This window comes from Cygnus atratus, chromosome 25, assembly GCF_013377495.2.
Source record: "Cygnus atratus isolate AKBS03 ecotype Queensland, Australia chromosome 25, CAtr_DNAZoo_HiC_assembly, whole genome shotgun sequence".
Classification (NCBI taxonomy): domain Eukaryota; kingdom Metazoa; phylum Chordata; class Aves; order Anseriformes; family Anatidae; genus Cygnus; species Cygnus atratus.
Genome location: NC_066386.1, coordinates 4647025 through 4664888, shown reverse-complemented (window position 1 = coordinate 4664888; position 17864 = coordinate 4647025). Strand labels below are relative to the sequence as shown.

The 17864-nt window shown below is 50.7% G+C and overlaps 2 protein-coding genes and 1 gene segment (V, D, J or C); 2 read left to right on the top strand and 1 right to left on the bottom strand.

Moving 5' to 3' along the window:
- Positions 1-4125: 4125 nt before the first annotated feature.
- Positions 4126-5030, top strand: LOC118258276 (feather keratin Cos1-2-like). The gene is made up of 2 exons (XM_035566937.1): positions 4126-4224; positions 4593-5030. Exons 1-2 carry the CDS (start codon positions 4126-4128, stop codon positions 5028-5030), a joined length of 537 nt encoding a protein of 178 aa, XP_035422830.1.
- A 2680-nt stretch (positions 5031-7710) lies between these two features.
- On the bottom strand, positions 7711-8502 carry LOC118258255 (feather keratin Cos2-3-like). Its single transcript, XM_035566920.1, has 2 exons — positions 8424-8502; positions 7711-8018 (listed from the first exon to the last, which is right to left on the bottom strand). Exons 1-2 carry the CDS (start codon positions 8500-8502, stop codon positions 7711-7713), a joined length of 387 nt encoding a protein of 128 aa, XP_035422813.1.
- A 6743-nt stretch (positions 8503-15245) lies between these two features.
- LOC118258275 (T cell receptor delta variable 1-like) lies at positions 15246-16447 on the top strand. The segment is given in 2 exon segments: positions 15246-15291; positions 16101-16447. Coding segments are annotated over 2 exon segments (393 nt in total).
- Positions 16448-17864: the final 1417 nt, after the last annotated feature.

Below are 17864 nucleotides of genomic sequence, written 5' to 3'. Positions count from 1 at the left end.
GGGAAATTAGGTCAATTTTAGAGGAGGCTGTCAGTGCAGGCAGCACCATGAGGTGCCAGAAGTCTCCACCATGGTGGAGATCCCACAGGACATACATGTGCCTGCCCCACAGAAGGAGAGCGACCAGCAGAACCCCCAGGCTGGGTATGGAGGTCTTAACAGCCTAGAACAGAAGGGAGGGAAGAGAGTGGAGAGAGCAGAAGACATAGAAGTTAGGCTTTGGCCGTGTTTTCAGAGAGCCCCACCTGCACTTGTTTGGAAGGGGGACACTGGATGCTCAGCCTCTCACACATCATTGGCTAGAAGCTCTGTCCTCAGTCTGGCACCACCTTCTGGGTTTCTAGGGTTCCTTGTGTAGTTTGTCACCAGTGGCTTTAGCAGGGGCAGCACCTTCTGCCACAGCAGCAGCTGGAAATGCCCGAGAGGTCACAGCACTCGAAGGTGATGGGGACTCCAATACAACTGTAGATGCTGCCAACGACAGTGAAGGTGGAGGATCCCACAATGGTGATCTGCGGGAAGGAGCTGAGGATGGTGCTTGGCAGGGTCACTACCACGAGAGAGGGCTGGATGACAATGGTGCAATTCTGGCACTGCCTGACGCAGGGCTCGTTGCACCTGCTGGCCAGCGGGATCAGGCTGCAGGACCGGCATGGGAGCCACTGGTTGTGGCAGGACTGGTCTTGGGGCTGGAGGCGCAGCTGGGAGAGAGGGCAGGGAGGAAGCAGTGCACGGGGACATGTCATGAGCAAAATATATTCATCCAGATGCGATCCAAAAATGAGTGGCTAGGATGAAAAAGCTTTCTGCCACTTTCTTAGATGAAAAATCCACCTCAGTGAAGTCCATACAGTCTCTGAGTCACAACTTTCCCAATCCCTCTCTCATGAGAACCATCGCCAGAAACCATCACAACCGGTACCAGCATTACTAGAAAAGGATGTAGGGAAAATGCTTCAGACTCACCAGACTCAAAAGAAAAAGGAGGTTATAGAAGTGGAATAGGATGTCAAGGGGCTTGGCTAGCTTTTCTGGTGATCTTGCACTGTCTTGTTTCTTTCATGGTGTTCCAGAAGATTTTGGCTCCATCTGACACTTCATCCTCCAGTCAAGTATCAGAAGCATTGAAAAGCCCTTCCTTACCCTTCTGTTTTGAAGACTGAAGACCGGTTCTCTCTGCCTCTCCTCATGGCTCATGTTGCAGAATAACAGAATTTACACATCTGGAAGGGGCCTCTGGGTTCACCTGGCACAACGCCCTGATCATGCAGGGCCAGCAGGGTGCCCTGGGCCACATTCAGAAGGCTTTTGAAAATCTCCAAGGATGGAGACTCTTCAGCCTGTCAGGACAACCTCTTGCAGGGCTTGATCAACCATACAGTGAAAAAATATTTCCTAATGCTCAGACAGAGCCTGCGGTGTTTCTCAGAATCACAGAATGTTAGGCGTTGGAAGGGACCTTGAAAGATCATCTAGTCCAATTCCCCCGCGGGAGCAGGAACACCTAGATTCGGTCACACAGGAATGCGTCCAGGCGGATTTTGAATGTGTCCAGAGAAGAAGACTCCACAACCCCCCTGGGCAGCCTGTTCCAGTGTTCTGTCAACCTCACCATGAAGAAGTTTCTTCTCGTATTTAAGCGTATTTAAGCACATTTATTTCTATGTTCCAGCGTGCACCCATTGCCCCTTGTCCTATCATTAGATGTCACTGAGAAGAGTCTGGCTCCATCCACCTGACACTCACCCTTTACATATTTATAAACATTAAAAAGGTCACCCCTCAGTCTCCTCTCCTCCAAGCTAGAGAGACCCAGCTCCCTCAGCCGTTCCTTGTAAGGGAGATGCTCCACTCCCTTAATCATCCTCGTGGCTCTGCGGTGGACTCTCTCAAGCAGTTCCCTGTCCTTCTTGAACTGAGGGGCCCAGAACTGGATGCAATATTCCAGATGTGGTCTCACCAAGGCAGAGTAGAGGGGGAGGAGAACCTCTCTCAACCTACTAACCACACCCCTTCTAATATGCCCCAAGATGCTATTGGCCTTTTTGGCCACAAGGTGTACTGGGTCTGGCTGGGATGTTAACTCTCCCTGCAGCAGCCCATACCATGCTGTGCTCTGCACTTCTAGCTAGAACAGCAGTGGTATCACACCAGTGTTGAGTCTGCTGCTGAGCAGTGCTGGCACAGCATCAGGACTCTCTCTAACCCTCCTAGGGGGTGGGCAAAAAAGTGAGAAAGGAACATCACCAGGGCTGCTGACCTAAACCTACCAAAGGGATATTCCATACCACATGATGTCACACTCAGCAATAAAAGGTGGAAAAAGGAAGAAGAGAGGACGGGTGGGCTCTCATTGTGAAAACATATGTCCTCCCTAACACTGGCTATGTGCATTGAGGCCCTGCTTCAAGGATGTTGTCAAGCATCGCTCATTTGTGGGAAGCAGAGAATAATTTCTTTCCTCTGCACTTCCACACGGCCTTTACTTGTTTTGTTTTGTTTTGTTTTTTTCCCTTCCCCCTCCCTTTTTCCCCTTTCCCTTTTTTCCCTTTAGTTAAATTGTTTAATTAATAATAATCTTTCCTTGATAATTATTTTTTCCCTTTAATTAAATTATCCTTGTCCCAACCCGTGAGTTGTTCTTTCCTTTACTTCTTCCCCTCCTCTTCTAAGAAGGGGGAGTGAGAGAGTGGTTGTGGTGGAGTTCAGCTGCCTAGCATGGTAAAACCACCACACAAGGGCACAGTGCTGGCTCATGGCCATCCCACTGTCCATCAGGACCCCCAGGAACCTTTCCCTTACACTGCTCTCCAGCAGGTCAGTCCCCAGATTATACTGGTGCCTGGAGTTGTTCTTGCCCACATACAGGACTCTACACTTGCCCTTATTATATTTCATTAAATTTCTCTTTTTTTCTTTCTGATGTTATCTCCTCTTAAAACAGGAGCACGAAGTACTGTTGTTCTTCTGTCCAGCAGCATGTTCTGAGTTCCTGGGGTCCTGGTTTGGGGCACTGTCTGACATCTTTAGCAGGGGCGGCACCTGCTGCCACAGTAGCGGCTGGCAATACAGGAGAGGTCACAGCACCCGGAGTTGATGGGGACTCCGTCACAGCTGAGGATGCTGCCAACGGCAGCGGAGGTGGAGGATCCCACAGTGGTGTTCTGTGGGAAGGAGCTGAGGATGGGGCCGGGCAGGGTCACCACCACAGGGGAGGGCTGGATGACGCTGGTGGAGTTGCAGTTGGACTTGTCGAACCGCATTTGATTCACATGGGCCCACTTCTAAAGCTTCTCTAGAACCCTTTCGATGGCATCCCTTCCTTCTGTTTTATCCACTGCACCACTCAGTTTGGTTAGCCTGAGTAGCAGCGGTAAGGGAATCTGATGGAGTGCCCCTACTGAGCACTGGTCAGTGTCATGTCAGAAATAAGCTTCCATCATATAAGGAGAAGGTGTATGGTTTTTTAATTTTTTTTTTTAAACAAAAATGAAAGGCATCAAGGCATGGGCGTGAAGAAGGAACTCTTTAAGGACAGGATCTGCACTGTGTGTCTTGGAAAAAATCCACATAGTTCTGTCTGATGCTGTACAAAAGCCGGGTCACCTGCACATGAAAGAATTACTCACTGTCTACATTCCTCTTCTTATTCCTTCTAAATAAAACAGACAATTTCCTGTTGGGCCTTTCTTTTGAGATCCAGAAAGGGCCCTGAACAACCTCTCCCCCCATACAGACATCCCTGGGTCAGAGCAGGAGGAGGCAAAAGGTGTCGGAAGGTTTTCCCTGAGGACGGCGTTAAGTGGGTTAGGGTCACAGGTAGGAGCTGGGACACCCATCGCAAAAAGGGCTCCAAAAAGCCCCTAAGGAGTCACCCAGGCTGACATCATTTGCCTTTACTGGACTCTTCCAGCACGTGAGCTGAGTCTTCTGCCCACACTGACTTGTGTTGCCTAGGAATACTTGGGCCTCCCTACCTGCCACTCAAAAGGTGACATAACTGGAAACAGCATAAGCAGGAAATGAAAAACATCATCACAGGAAGGAAATACACAGCCCATATCATTAGCTGGGATGTTTTGCATCCAAGTGGAGCTTGTCAGGAAATAATCACTGCTTCAAGGGATGTCTCTGCACATGGGGAAGCTAAGGTCCACTATAAAAGCCAGCCCAGCTCCATGCTCCCTCATCCACTTCTCTGGCCTTCTCCTCCTTGGGAACCAGGTGAGTGTGAAGCCCCTTCTTGTCCTCCTCATTATCCCAGGTCTCATCTCCATGGACTTCTCAGCTACAATCAGCTCTGTTCTGTGCCAAATTTTGGGGCTTCTGGTTGTGGAGGAGGGAAGCAGGTTTCTCACAGAGGGATGCTGGGTGTGCATTGAGATTGCTTCTGGACTAGGGCCTAGTCTGTAGGCAGATAGTCTCCGGTGTCTCCTTTTGGGCTCTGGCAGGATGAGGCCAAGAAGCCCTCACACATCCCTGCACAGCCTCCAGCTCTCAGCATGGCCTGTGCCTTGGTTCTTTTAGGGTGTGGTGACAGGCTGCTCCTCATGCATCCCCATGTTAAGCTTCCTCCCTGCCCTCTCTCCCAGGTGAACCTCCTGCCCCGAGACATGTCCTGCTACGACCAGTGCCAGCCCTGCCTGCCGTGCCAGCCCTGTGGCCCGACTCCACTGGCCAGCAGCTGCAATGAGCCCTGCGTCAGGCAGTGCCAGAACTCCACCATCGTCATCCAGCCCTCTCCTGTGGTGGTGACCCTGCCCGGCCCCATCCTCAGCTCCTTCCCGCAGAACACTGTTGTGGGATCCTCCACCTCCGCTGCTGTTGGCAGCATCCTCAGCTGTGACGGAGTCCCCATCAACTCTGGGTGCTGTGACCTCTCCTGTATTGCCAGCCGCTACTGCGGCAGCAAGGTGCCGCCCCTGCTAAAGATGCCAGACAGTGCCCCAAACCAGGACCCCAGGAACTCAGAACATGCTGCTGGACAGAAGAACAACAGAACTTCGTGCTCCTGTTTTAAGAGGAGCTGACCATCTCTGACTTGTCCTGTAAAGACAGACAGGAAGGGGCCAGCCTGGTTTCTCTGTCAACACGGCCAATGTCTACCTTTTTTGTTTTCCACTCACTCACTCCTTTTCTCTCTTTTCCTTTTTGCCCTCTGCTCCCGTCCAAGCTCTCTGTGAGGCCCCCAGAAACCAACCTGGTGTGACCTGCAAGCCTCTCTCCACTTGTGGGTCCAGTTAGATGGATACCCTGTGGCAAGTCTGCCAGAGGAAAATCTGAACAGATTTTGGCAGCTCTTGCTGATCTCCACTCTCAGGGCCTCTTCTTGTAGTCACTTCTTTTCCCTCCTGAGATTCAATAAACATTTGCAGCATCCCTGAGTGAGTCCCTGTCTGGTCTTTCCATCTGCAAAGAGATGGCCAAGGGAGAAAGCTGTTGCTTTGGTGGGAATTTTGGTGTCCTTCAGGTGTCTGCCTACAGACTGGTTCTGTTTCATGTCTTTTTATGACATGAAGCTGAGCAATGCAGTTGGTACAGCAGAAGGAAGGGATACCATCCCAAGGGACCTGGAGAAGCTTGAGAAGTGGGTCCATGTGAACCGCATGAGGTACAAGAAGTCCAACTGCAAGGTGCTGCACGTGGCTTGGGGCAATCCCAGGCACGGGCACAGAATGGCTGAACTCATTGAGAGCAGCCCTGCAGAGATGGACTTTTGGGGTTTCTGATGGACAAGAAGTGCAACATGAGCCATCAGCACGCACTTGTAACCCAGAATGGCAACTGCATCCTGGGCTGTATCAAGAGGAGTGGCCAGCAGGTCGATGGAGGTGATTGTCCCCCTCTGCTATGACCTTGTGAGGTCCCACTTGGAGTGCTGCAGCCGGGTCTGGGGTCCCCAGCAAAAGAAGAATGTGGACCTGTTAGAGTAGGTCCTGAGGAGAGCCATAAAACGATTGGAGGGCTGGAGCACCTCTCCTACAAAGAAAGTCTGAGAGTGATGGGGATGTTCAGTCTGCAGAAGAGAAGGCTCCAGAGAGACCTGATTGCAGATTTTTAATACTTAAAGGGCCCTTATAAAAAAGACAGGGAGCAACTTCTAGTACATCAGGTAATGATAGGACTAGGGGGAATGGTTTTAAACTAAAAGAAGGGATATTTAGGTTAGATGTTAGGAGGCAACACAGAGGTTGTTGAGGCATTAGAACAGCATGGGCAGAGAAGGTGTGTATGCCCAGCCCGTGGAGGTGTTCAAGACCAGATTGCCCTGGACAACCTGATCTAGCGGGTGGCATCCCTGCCCATGGCAGGGGGGCTGGAACTCGATGATCTTTAAGGTCCCTTCCAACCCAAGATATTCTATGGTTCTATGATTCTATCATACTGTTCTCAGACATCTACCTCTTAATCCAGACTGGGAATACACTTGTAATGGTGATGCCCCACCAGCACTTGCACTCTCCCATGTAGTTTGTCTTTGACAACTTCCCTTTCACTGACATGTGCCATGTCTTGCTCAGGATGCCTCTTACGCTTTTAGATGCCTTCTGTGCAGTGAGGATAATTTTGTTCTCTAGCTGTGTGGTCTGGCTCCTTTTCCTCTCCTGGTGGGCCTAAACTGGGGTCTCCTCTTCACGCTCACGGCCCAGGTAGATGTGGCCATCTACCATCCACTGCGGTATTCCAGCGCCATGGGAGGGAAGGTCTGCCTATTTGGTGGGAGGCCTGTGGGCTGAGCTTACGCTAGCCTCCTTGGCACAAGTGGCACTCCCCCTTCGATAATCCTATGCTGGCCCTACATAGTAACTGACAGCTTCTTCTGGGACTTGCTACCTGTCATGCAGCTGGCCTCTGCTGAGGGCTTCTGGCCTGGTGTGCTCCCTGAATACAAGAGCACCACCAGTTTTCCTGTCCTCTTTGAGCTCCTGTAGGGTGTTCCTTGTTGCCCTCTGGAAGTAGACATGTGAGGAGACACAAGACACTGTCTGCTCACTCTCACTTGGCTGTGGTTGTGTTGTGCCTCGGGCCATGCTCCCTCCTCTATACCCATCCATTGCCAACATCTCCCTGAACAAAATAGCATCCATCTTCTCCAGTGCTGTGATTACTCCCCTCCCCTCCCCTCCCCTCCCCTCCCCTGTCGCAAATTGCCATTCTTCTGGGAGTGCAGAAGGGGCTCCATAAACACCCATCTTATACCCACTGAGGGCAAAGCCATCCTCCCTGGGCAGCTCAGGTGGGCACACACGGAGGGAAGAAAAATCTACAGCCAAGGCTGGGATGCAGAAATCTTTAATGAGTGTACAGAGGAAAAGCAGATCACTCCAAGCCGAGGCCCCTCAGTGCGGGGATCACCAAGACCAACATAGAGGCAGCGTCCCTTGTTCATGATGGAGTTCATGCAGGGCATGTGTCTGCTGTTCCCGCAGTGGGAGGGCTGGCTCTGAGGAGCCCCACAGCCCAAGGGAGCAGAAGAGCACAAAGAAAAGAGAGAGAGAAGGAGGTAGGTGGAGGGATGGAAGGAGAGGCATGGCCCATGTTTTCAGAAATCTCAGGGTAGACCTTGGTCTGGCTCCTTCCAATGTTTGCCAGAGTAGCTGAGGAAGGTCAGTCATTCTGAAAGGAATGGCCTGAAGATTCCTCTTTTCTCCACCACAATGTTGTGAGTTCCCAGAGAGAAGAACCCCAGTGCCATGGCCACTGGTTTCTTTAGCACGGCAGGCACCTTCTGCCACAGTAGCGGCTGGAAATGCCCGAGAGGTCGCAGCAGCCGGAGGTGATGGGGACTCCGTCACAGCTGAGGATGCTGCCAACGGCAGCGGAGGTGGAAGATCCCACAACGGTGTTCTGCGGGAAGGTGCTGAGGATTGGGCCGGGCAAGGTCACCACTACGGGAGAGGGCTCAATGACGATGGTGGAGTTCTGGCACTGCCTGACGCAGGGCTCATTGCAGCTGCTGGCCAGTGGGGTTGGGCCACAAGGCCTGCATGGCAGGCACTGGTTGTAGCAGGACATGTCTTGGGCTGGAGATGCACCTGGGAAAGAGGGCAGAGAGGAAGCAGAGCACATGGGTAGGTGAGGAATCAGCCCATTTACCCCATCATAAAAGAGCCAAGGCAACTGCTGAGGGTGGAGGTGGAGGCTGTGCCAGGAGGCACATGGTCTTCATTGCTTTGTCCTGACAGGGCCCTTCAAAGAGCATCCTGGCCCAGGGACACTCTCGCATAGTGCATAAACCAAAAGCTGCCTCAGACCCCTTTCCCAACCTCTCTCTACACAGAACTTCTCTATCTACCCCTCTTCCATGGCAAGGGACTCCAAGGCACTGGACTCCATAGCACTGAGCCACCATTGGATGTGATGTCTATTGATGCAAGATCCCTTCTAGTTCAGAAGAGGAGGAGAGAGGGCTTCGGACTCACCTGGTTCCCAAGGAAGACAAAGTGAGAGAATTGGATGAGAGAGCAGGGAGCTGAGCTGCCTTTTATACTCATACTTCATTGCCACAGACCCAGAGTCTCCCTTGCAAGAGGTAACAATTTTTCTGACAAGCTCATCTTGAATGCAAACCATCCCAACAAATGATATGTGCTGTGTGTTGGTTTCCTGCACTGCTGCCTTTTCATTTTCAGATTTTAGGTCATGGCCATGCCCCAGTGAAGGCTTCTTTAGAGTGCTGGCATGAAATGTCCAAGGATTTCTAGGGCAGGAATGCATCTGTGAGGGCAGAATACTCATCTCAAGTGCTGTATATGTCTCGAGTAGTCAGGTGATGTCTGTCTAGGTGACATTGTTGGGGGTGTTTGAAGTGGTATTCTGAGGAGGAAGCTCCACCAAGTCTCAGAAGAATGCCCAAGAGCTCCTATGCATGAAGACATTTGACATCCTTCCCATTCCTTTCCTCCTCAACTCATTCTGATGGTCCCTTGTTACATCCCCTAGTGTGTGATTTGTTGTACTGGCTTTTGATCCTATCCCCATTTACACTGCTCTCCAGAATTAACATTCTTTCTGTTTTTGACTCTGCCCTTCTCTGTGCAGTCTGTAAGTTCATAAACAATGCCATAGAATCACAGAATGGCAGAATCATAGAATGTCTTTCATTGGAAGGGACCTTAAAGATCATCTAGATCAAACCCCCTTGCCATGTGCATGAATACTTTCCACTGGAATAGACTACCCAGAACCCCATCCAATGTGGCTGAGGTGGTGTTACCCAGCTCTGCATCTGAACACCACCACAGCCGCTCTCTCACTCGCCCTCCTCAAAGGGAAAGGGGAGAAAATACAATGAAATGAGCTCAAGGTTTGAGATAAGGACAGGGAAATCACTCAAAAATTGTTGTTATGGACAAAACAGACTCAGCATAGTGAGATTAAGAAAATGTATTGCCTATTACTAACAAGCTAGAGAAGTGAGAAACAAAGAAAACTAAAACCACCTTCTCTTGAGCCAGAGGCGTATACGAACTTGGATAGCCACCAAAGTCTTATCGCTTTGGTCAGCAGAAAGCCCTGGGAACGTGATGATTAGGAGGAAGTAGGGAACACCAAAAGGTTGTTTTTGTAATATAAGCGCTAACATGAGATTGCTTAACCTTGGGCAGTGAGAAAATAACAAAGTGCTCGTAGGCTGTATTCTGTCACTAGGAGGTTTCCATGGTATTGTGCTATCTCAGGACAGATATAGAAGAGCAGAGGTAGAGACAATAAAATGTTCTTTTCCTTTGCTTGCAACTTGCATTGGAGTCTGTGTGCTCATTGCCACACCTTCCCCACATCCACCCTCTTCCAGCTCCTCCGACCAAAACCTTGCCATGTAAACCCACCTAAACTGGCCTTGAATATTTCTAGGGATGGGGCAATCACAAGTTCTCTGGGCAACCTCGTCCTCTCTATCATCACCCTCATAGTAAACAATTTCTTCGTATTAACTTATCTAAATCTACTCTCTTTTAGTTTAAAATTATTACCCCTTGACGTACTCCAGCCCTCTGATCATCTTTGTGGCCTTCCTTTGGACCTGCTCTAACAAGTTTATGTCTTTCTTATGCCGGAGGCCCCAGAGCTGAATGCAGCACTCCAGTTGGTGTCTTCCTGGAGCAAAGTAGAGGGGGAGAATCACCTCCCTTCACCTGCTGCTCATGCCTCTTTCAATGCAGCTGAGATTAAGGTTAGCTTTCTGGGCTCTAACTGTACTTTTCCAGCTCATGTTGAGTTTTTCATCAAACACCTACACCAAGACCTTCTCTTCAGGGCTCCTCTCAACCCATTCTCAGCCCAGTCTGTATTTGTGATTGGGATTGCCCTAATCCACATGAAGGACCTTGCACTTGGCCTTGTTGAACCTCATGAGACTCGCATGGGCCCACTTTTCAAGCCTGTCTAGGTCTCCATGAATGGAATCCCTTCCCTCTAATGTGTCAAATGCACCTCTTGGTATCATCAACAAACTTTCTGAGTGCCACTCAGTGCCACACTCCATGTCCCCAAGAAAGATATTAACTAATACCAGTCCCAGTACAGACCCTTGAGGGATACCAAGGGTCCACTAGCTGCATGGTCTGAGTGCATCCATGCAGCTAATTCCTTATCCGCCGAGCATTCCATCTGTCAAATCCATGCCTCCCCAGCTCAGAGAGAAGGATGTTGTGCCGGATGGTGTCAAATACTTGGCACAAGTCCAGGTAGATGATGTCAATTGTTCTTCCCCTATCCACCATTGTAAAAGAACCACCAGATTTGTCAGGTACAATCTGCCCCTAGTGAAGCCATGTTTGTTTTCACCAATCACCTCCTTATTTTCTGTGTGCCTGAGCATAGTTTCCAGGAGGATCTGCTCCATGATCTTGCGGGTCACAGAGGTGAGGCTGGCTGGCATGTAATTCCCTTTGTCTTCTCAATTAGGATGCACAGTAGCTTGGCAACATCATCCATCACTTCCCTTAGGACCCACAGATGCATCTCATCAGGTCCCATGGACTTGTGCACCTTCACGTTCCTCAGCTGGTCTTTAACCTGATCTTCCCGTACGGAGAGTGGTTCTTCATTCTCCTAGTCCTTGCCTTTGCCTTCTGGGACTTGGGCTAGGTGGCTAGAGCTCTTGCTGGTGAGGGCTGAAGCAAAAAAGTCATTGGGTAACTCAGACTTCACCACATCCTGAGTAACCAGGTTTTCCATTTCCTTCCGGAGAGGGCCCACAATTTCCCTACTGTTCCTTTTAACAATGGCGTACCTATAGAAGCCTTTCTTGTTGCCCTTGATGTCCCTGGCCAAATTAAATTCTAATAGGGCTTTTAGCTTTCCTAACCTGATCCCTGGCTGCTCTGATGATTTTTCTGTGCTCCTCCCGGGCCATCTGTCCTAGATTTCACCCTCTGTAGGCCTCCTTTTTCTCATAGAGTTTACCAGTTGCTCCTTGTTCATCCATGCAGGCTTGCTGGCATTTTGCCTGACTCCCTCTTTGTTGGGATGCATCACTCCTGAGCTTGGAGGAGGTGATCCTTGAATATTAACCAGCTTTCTTAGGCCTCTGTTCCCTCCAGGGCTTTGTATCATGGTACTCTACCAAGGAGATCCGCGAGGAGGACAAAGTCTGCTCTCCCAAAGTCCAGTGCAGCAAGCTTTCTGTGCTCCCTCCTCGCTGTGCTCAGGATCCTAAATTCCACCATTTCATGGTCACTGCAGCCAAGGCTGCCCTTGAGATTTAGATGCTATCAGCCCCAGTTGCTGTGAGAACAAGGTCCACCATAGCATCTCTCCTCGTAAGCTCACTTTGTGTACTCACCTGAGTGTCTGGCTGCTTGTGTCCACGCATTTGTTCTTGTCTTTTGACAACCTGTGTGCAGCTGGCTTTGTGTGAACGCATGTGGGTGCACAGATTTGTGTGCATGACTCCATGAAGGTATAGATGAGCGTGTGTGTGTCCTTGTTTGCCCCTCATCACGAAGGGAATGTGCACAGTGGCAGCACTGTCCCCTGCTGTGTGCATGAGCCCTGCAGAGGAGCAAGTTCCCAGGGTCAGAAGGAGCCTGAGTGCAGCTGGATGGAGAAGGCACCAGCCTGGCAGAGATCTGTCCAGGTGTTGTGGTTTAACCCGGCCAGCAGCTAAGCACCACACAGCAGCTCGCTCACCCTCCTGCCCCCCTCTGTGGGATGGGGGAGAGAATCGAAAAAAAAAGTGAAAGCTTGTTGGTTGAGATAAAGACAGTTTATTAGGACAGAAAAGAAAGGAAAATAATAATAATAATAATAATGATAATAGTACTACTGCTAATAATGTGTACAAAACAAGTGATGTGGTGTGCAATTGCTCACCACCCGATGACTGATGTCCAGCCTATCCCTGAACAGCGGTCCCCGCTCCCTGGCCAGCCACCCCACATTAATTGCTCAGCATGATGTCCTATGGTACAGAATATCCATTTGGCCAGTTTGGATCAGCTGTCCTGGTTCTGTCCCCTCCCAGCTCCTGCTGCACCCCCAGGCTGCCCACTGGCAGGACAGTGTGAGAAGCTGAAAAGTCCTTGGCTTAGTGTAAGCACTGCTCTGAAACAATTAAAACATCAGCATGGTATCCACATTATTATCCTAAATCCCAAACACAGCACACTACCAGCTACTAGGAGGAACATTAACTCTATCCTAGCTGAAACCAGGACACGAGGGAAGAGGCACTGAAACTCAGCTCCTCTCTCCTGAGCATTCCTTTTCCTCACACTGCAACGATCACCCTCTGCTACTGTCAATGTCAGGCCCCAAAAAGGACTATATCAGGACAGTTTGGATCTCTGGTTTAATTCAGGGTAACACTATTTGGAGTGCCTCAGTGTGGCTGACCATCAAGCACCATGTTTCTGTGAGCCCTTCCCACGGGCCCTGGGCCAGCAGCTTTGGTATGGAGGGCACCTTCTGCCTGAGCAGCAGCTGGCAATGCCAGAGATATCCAGTCCTGCTGAATGCTTTCATTAAGGCCACAACCAGTCAGAAGAGGGCACCCACGACCAGTTTGTGCATGGCCCCCAACCGGGGCACACAGGTGGTGACAGCGTAGGTCATGACAGGGATTATAGAATCGTAAAATATCCTGAGTTGGAAGGAACCCATAAGGATCATCAAGTCCAACTCTGGGCTCCACACAGGTCTACCCAAAACTTCAGACCATATGACTGAGAGCATGGTCCAAATGCTTCTTAAACTCTGACAGGCTTGGTGCTGTGACTGCGTCCCTGGGGAGCCTGTTCCAGTGCGCGAACACCTTCTCAGTGAAGAACCTCTTCCTGATATCCAACCTGAACCTCCCCTGTCACAGCTTTACTCCATTCCCTCAGGTCCTATTGCTGGTCACCAGAGAGAATAGATCGGTGCCTGCCCCTCCACTCCCTCTTGTGAGGAAGCTGTAGGCCACAATGAGGTCTCCCCTCAGCCTCCTCTTTTCCAGGCTGAACAGGCCAAATGACCTCAGCCGCTCCTCATGTGTCTTCCCCTCTAGGCCCTTCACCATCTACGTATCCCTTCGCTGGACACTCTCCAATAGTTTCACATCCTTTTTGTGCTGTGTGCTGTGGTGCCCAGAACTGCACATAGTACTCGAGGTGAAGCCGCACCAGTGCAGACTACAGCAGGACAATCAAGTCCCTTGACCGACTAGCGATTGGCCCTTCTGGCTGCCAGTGCACACTGCTGGTTCATATTCAGCTTGCTATCAATAAAAAAAAAAAAAATAAATAAATAAATAAAAAAGATCCCTCTCTGCAGGGCTGGTCTCTGTGGAGCTGTTTCTTTGGCTTCAGAGAACATGGGCAGGCTAGAGAAAGGGGCTGACCAGGACCTCATGATGGTGCAAAGGAGCAAAGAAAAGGATTTTCCTCTTGGGCAGGAAGCACCCCCAGAGTAATGCGGGGTGGGAGCTGGCTGCCAAGGAAGCAGACCCGCAGGAAAGGCTGTGGGGTGTTGGAGGCACTCAGCCACACACGAGCCAGCAGCGCGCCCTTGCAGCAAAGGCAGCCAACAGCCTGCGGAGCTGAGGGGGGTCAGGGGGTGGTCCGGGGTGGGTGGGGGCGAGGCGGGGGCACAGCCACAGCCGGAGGCACGTGGGGGCGCTGCCGGTGCTTGGAAGTCCCCTTGCAGGGCCTGGAGTTAAACAGCACGGGCCCGGGGGAGCATCGGAACAGCCACGTTGGGTTTCCTCCGTTTTCTGCAGAGGTCACGTTTCAGGAGCTTGTTGTACAGGCTTTGTCCCAAGCCCAAATGCAGCACCTCTGGTGCTCAGATGACGTCCTGGCAATGCAACAAATGTCTGTGCTGGACACTGCCTCTAGTGACACCTTTTGGAACCTTGGATCTTGCCAAAGGACTGAGTCGTTGAGGAGTTTGCTGCACTAGTCAGCGCTGTTGAAGGTCTGCCCTTGGAGCAGGATTCACTCCTGTGTGTGTGTGCAGAGGTGCTGACTGCTGAGCGGAGGTGGGGCGTCCTTCTCTGCCAGCGTGGCAGTGTGGCTCTCCCTGGGGGTGTGGGGGGGGGGGGCAGTGGCGAGGGCTTTCTGCAGCAGGCACTGTCAATGGAGATGTTTCCTCGCAGAGCCTTCCCCCTTGCCCAGGGAAGAGGTGAAGGATAACCAGATGGGCAGAGAAAGTTGGGCACCTGGGTCTAGGTGCCTTTGTCTGTGCCTGGTCCTACCTCCATCCAGACAGCCCCTAGGGAAGAAGAGGACAAGGGCAGCAGAAGTCATCCCTTCTCCATTGACAGCAGAGGTGGATGCAGGCCTCTGTGTCTGGCTGGGTTCTGCATGGCAGGGGGAGGCCACTGGGGACACTTGCCCCTTGCTGGGGCTGCCCCATTCAAGGAGGGGCAAAAAGAGGGAAGCACACAATGGCCATGTTGGTGTCCTTTGCCTTACCACTGACCAAGTGAAAAAAACTGGCCTTCAGAAGCCTTCAGCTGACTGTGCAAGTGTGAAGCTCGCAGTGCTGAACAACCTGTGCCTAGCCATAGGGAACCTGGGGCACAGCAAAGATTGGCTGGATTCCTTTCTGACTGCTTTAACCACTGGTCCATCCCCCTCTTGAGAGCCTTGCTGTGGCAGAGGTGAGCCCCAAGGAGCAGCAGGGGGAGAGCTTTGCTCCACCCTCTGTGCTGAGGTTCAGAGGCTGCTTTGAGCTGGCAGAGGCAGAAGTGAACTCACAAGCTTGAGCTCCCTCTTTCCAGGCACTCCGTGGGCACCCTGTGAAGGCGAGAGCGTGACATGGTCCTGCTTTTCCTGGCAGCCTTGATGGCACTGTCAGACTTTGGTGAGATGTGACATTCAGGAGGGCAAGCTAGGGGCAAGATGGCATCCCATCATTTCTGGAGGGGGGAAATTGGAGTCCTGCCTCCCTGGAAGAACTGCAAGTGCTTTCTGTAGGGAGAGCAGGGGCTGCAGACAGGTACAGGAATCAGTCTGGGAGATGTCAAGAGCAACGAGTGTACAGGGATGAATAAGCTTCTGCACGTTTCCTTTGCATATGCCTAGCATTCTTACATGCATTGTTCATAGGTATGTATGGTGAAAGAGAGCTTGCTGCTAGGGAACAGATCAGAATGGTAGGTAGGAGCTTGTGCCCTCCTAGATGTGCTGGAGAAAATGCCATCAGCATGAATGTAATCCTCAGTAGACATGGAAAGAAGGCTAAGTCCATGCAAGAACAGAGATGCTACATGAGGACAAAGCAAGGACACATCACATTGTGTGAAGTATGGAGTAAATTTTGCAATAAGAAATGATGAAGTGAGGTAGGGCAGGAATGGCTCATCTCTTGTGCTGCATGCAGGAAGAGAGACAAACTGTTACTAGAGCTGAGGGACAGAGAGAACAGATAGATTCAAAGCCTGGTGAGATACTGCTAAAAAGCAGGTAAGCTGACAGACTTAGGTATGGGAATTGAATAGCATCTGCAGAAAGAAGAGTGCATGTGTACTTAGCTCAGCATTTCACAGCCCGTGAAAAGGGAGATGGAGAGTGGAGACAGTGAGCAAGTTGGTGAAATGAGAGACACAGGAGAGAGAGAGGGAGAACAGATAGACCTTCAAGCAGTGCTGAGATGCTGTTCTGGCTTTGCAGGTCATACACAGAAGGACACCGTGCTGCAGTTTTCACAAGAAACTGCCATCCAGGTGGGACACAATGCAACGCTGCATTGCAATTTCTCCACCAGCAGCTCGCTTCCCTACATCTTCTGGTATCAGCAGCGCCTGACCCAGTCCCCTCAGTTCTTGCTGCAGGTGAGCAAGTTCAAGCCTCATGTGCATTCCGGGAGGATCTCCTCTGTGCTCTCCATGGAGAACTCTCAGGTGCTTCTCCACATGCAAGATGCCAAGCTCCAGGACAGCGCTGTCTACCTGTGTGCACTGAGCCCACACTGGTGCCTGCAGCATGCAGCTTTATACAGGAAGGTGTGGGTGCTGTGAGGAGCAACTCCCTATCACCAGTGCTTCCATGGAGCTCTGACTGAGCCTGCCCAGCAAGGACACGTGGGGCTTGTGGTGAGCCAGGTGTGAGTGGCAGCCCCTGCTCCTGATGCCTGGCAGTGTGATTAGCATAACCAACAGTAAGGCAAATATCCATAATGTGGAAGGGGGCTGTTAATGCGCACCCCTGCCCCCTTGTCTCTCCTGCTCAGTGGCCCCAGTGCATGGAGACACCCACCATTGTGGTGAGAGAGGGCACCAGTGTTATCAAGCCCCCAGTGCTGAGTCACCAAGAGGGTGTGGGGAGCAGCTATTGACAGGGGGATTAAGCCCATCAGGGTTATCAATACCCAGGTTCTGGTTTGCCAGGAGATGGTGACACCTGTCTGAGAGCAGGGAAGGTTAACAGCACAGCACGCCCTGTCTATAAAATCAGGCAGCAGCAAGACTTAAGTGGGACTTAGTCCAGGACTGCTGCTGGATGGTAAAGCTTGTGATCCTTGCTGGCCAGGGAGGCCTCCACCATCGTCTTCTTCCTGTGAGGACTGAGTGAGCAACTGGTGTTCCTTTATGTAAAGCCTGTTTCCAGGCTGTGAGTTTATCACATGGTGATTGGTGATCTGCAGAGGGTCTGTCCTGGTGACTAAAAACTTGTGTAACTGAGCCTTCTAAAAATTTAGTGCAACTCTAGTCTATGCTAAGCACTAGAAACTGTAGATAAGCTATGCTGGTTTTTTTTTTGTTGTTTGTTTGTTTGTTTGTTTTTTATGTAATAATAAATTTCTAACTATAACCACAACCTCTGACCACTCCTCATTCTGCCAAGGATCCCAAAAGAACCTGCCAGTGCTCTGTAGTGTTGGGTGACAGAATTGTGAGTAGTCAGCAGGATCATTGTGTTAGAATAATGAATGCTTCCCTTGACAAATGGGCCACACTGTGAAAGAGTTTTCTTGGAAATGGATGGCAATATCCAAAGCAGGAAAGGCTAAGGTCAGTAAGCCACCAGCCAAATGCTGCAGGGAATTAACTTAATACATGGAAAGATGTGTGAGGTAAGGAAAGGGAAAAGGAAGGAAGGTGTTGGTTGTCAGCTGCAGTGTGGAAAATTGAGAAGGAATGGGCTGGAAGTTTAGAGGAAGAAAACAGAAGGTTGAAAAGGGAATTAGCAGCCAAAGATACAGATGTTTTAGCTGCTGCAGAACAGTGCTTACATTAAGTCGAGGGATTTTCAATTTCTCATGCCACCATCCCACCAATGAGGCTGGAGGTGCAGATGAAGGTGGGAGGGGACACAACCAGGTAAGATGTCCAGATTTGTTACCTGGTGTGCAATGAGCCAAACTACACAAAAGGTCGAGAGATTGTTTATTTCAGAATTGCACAAGTCAGGGTACCCAGGGGTTTCCCACAAAGG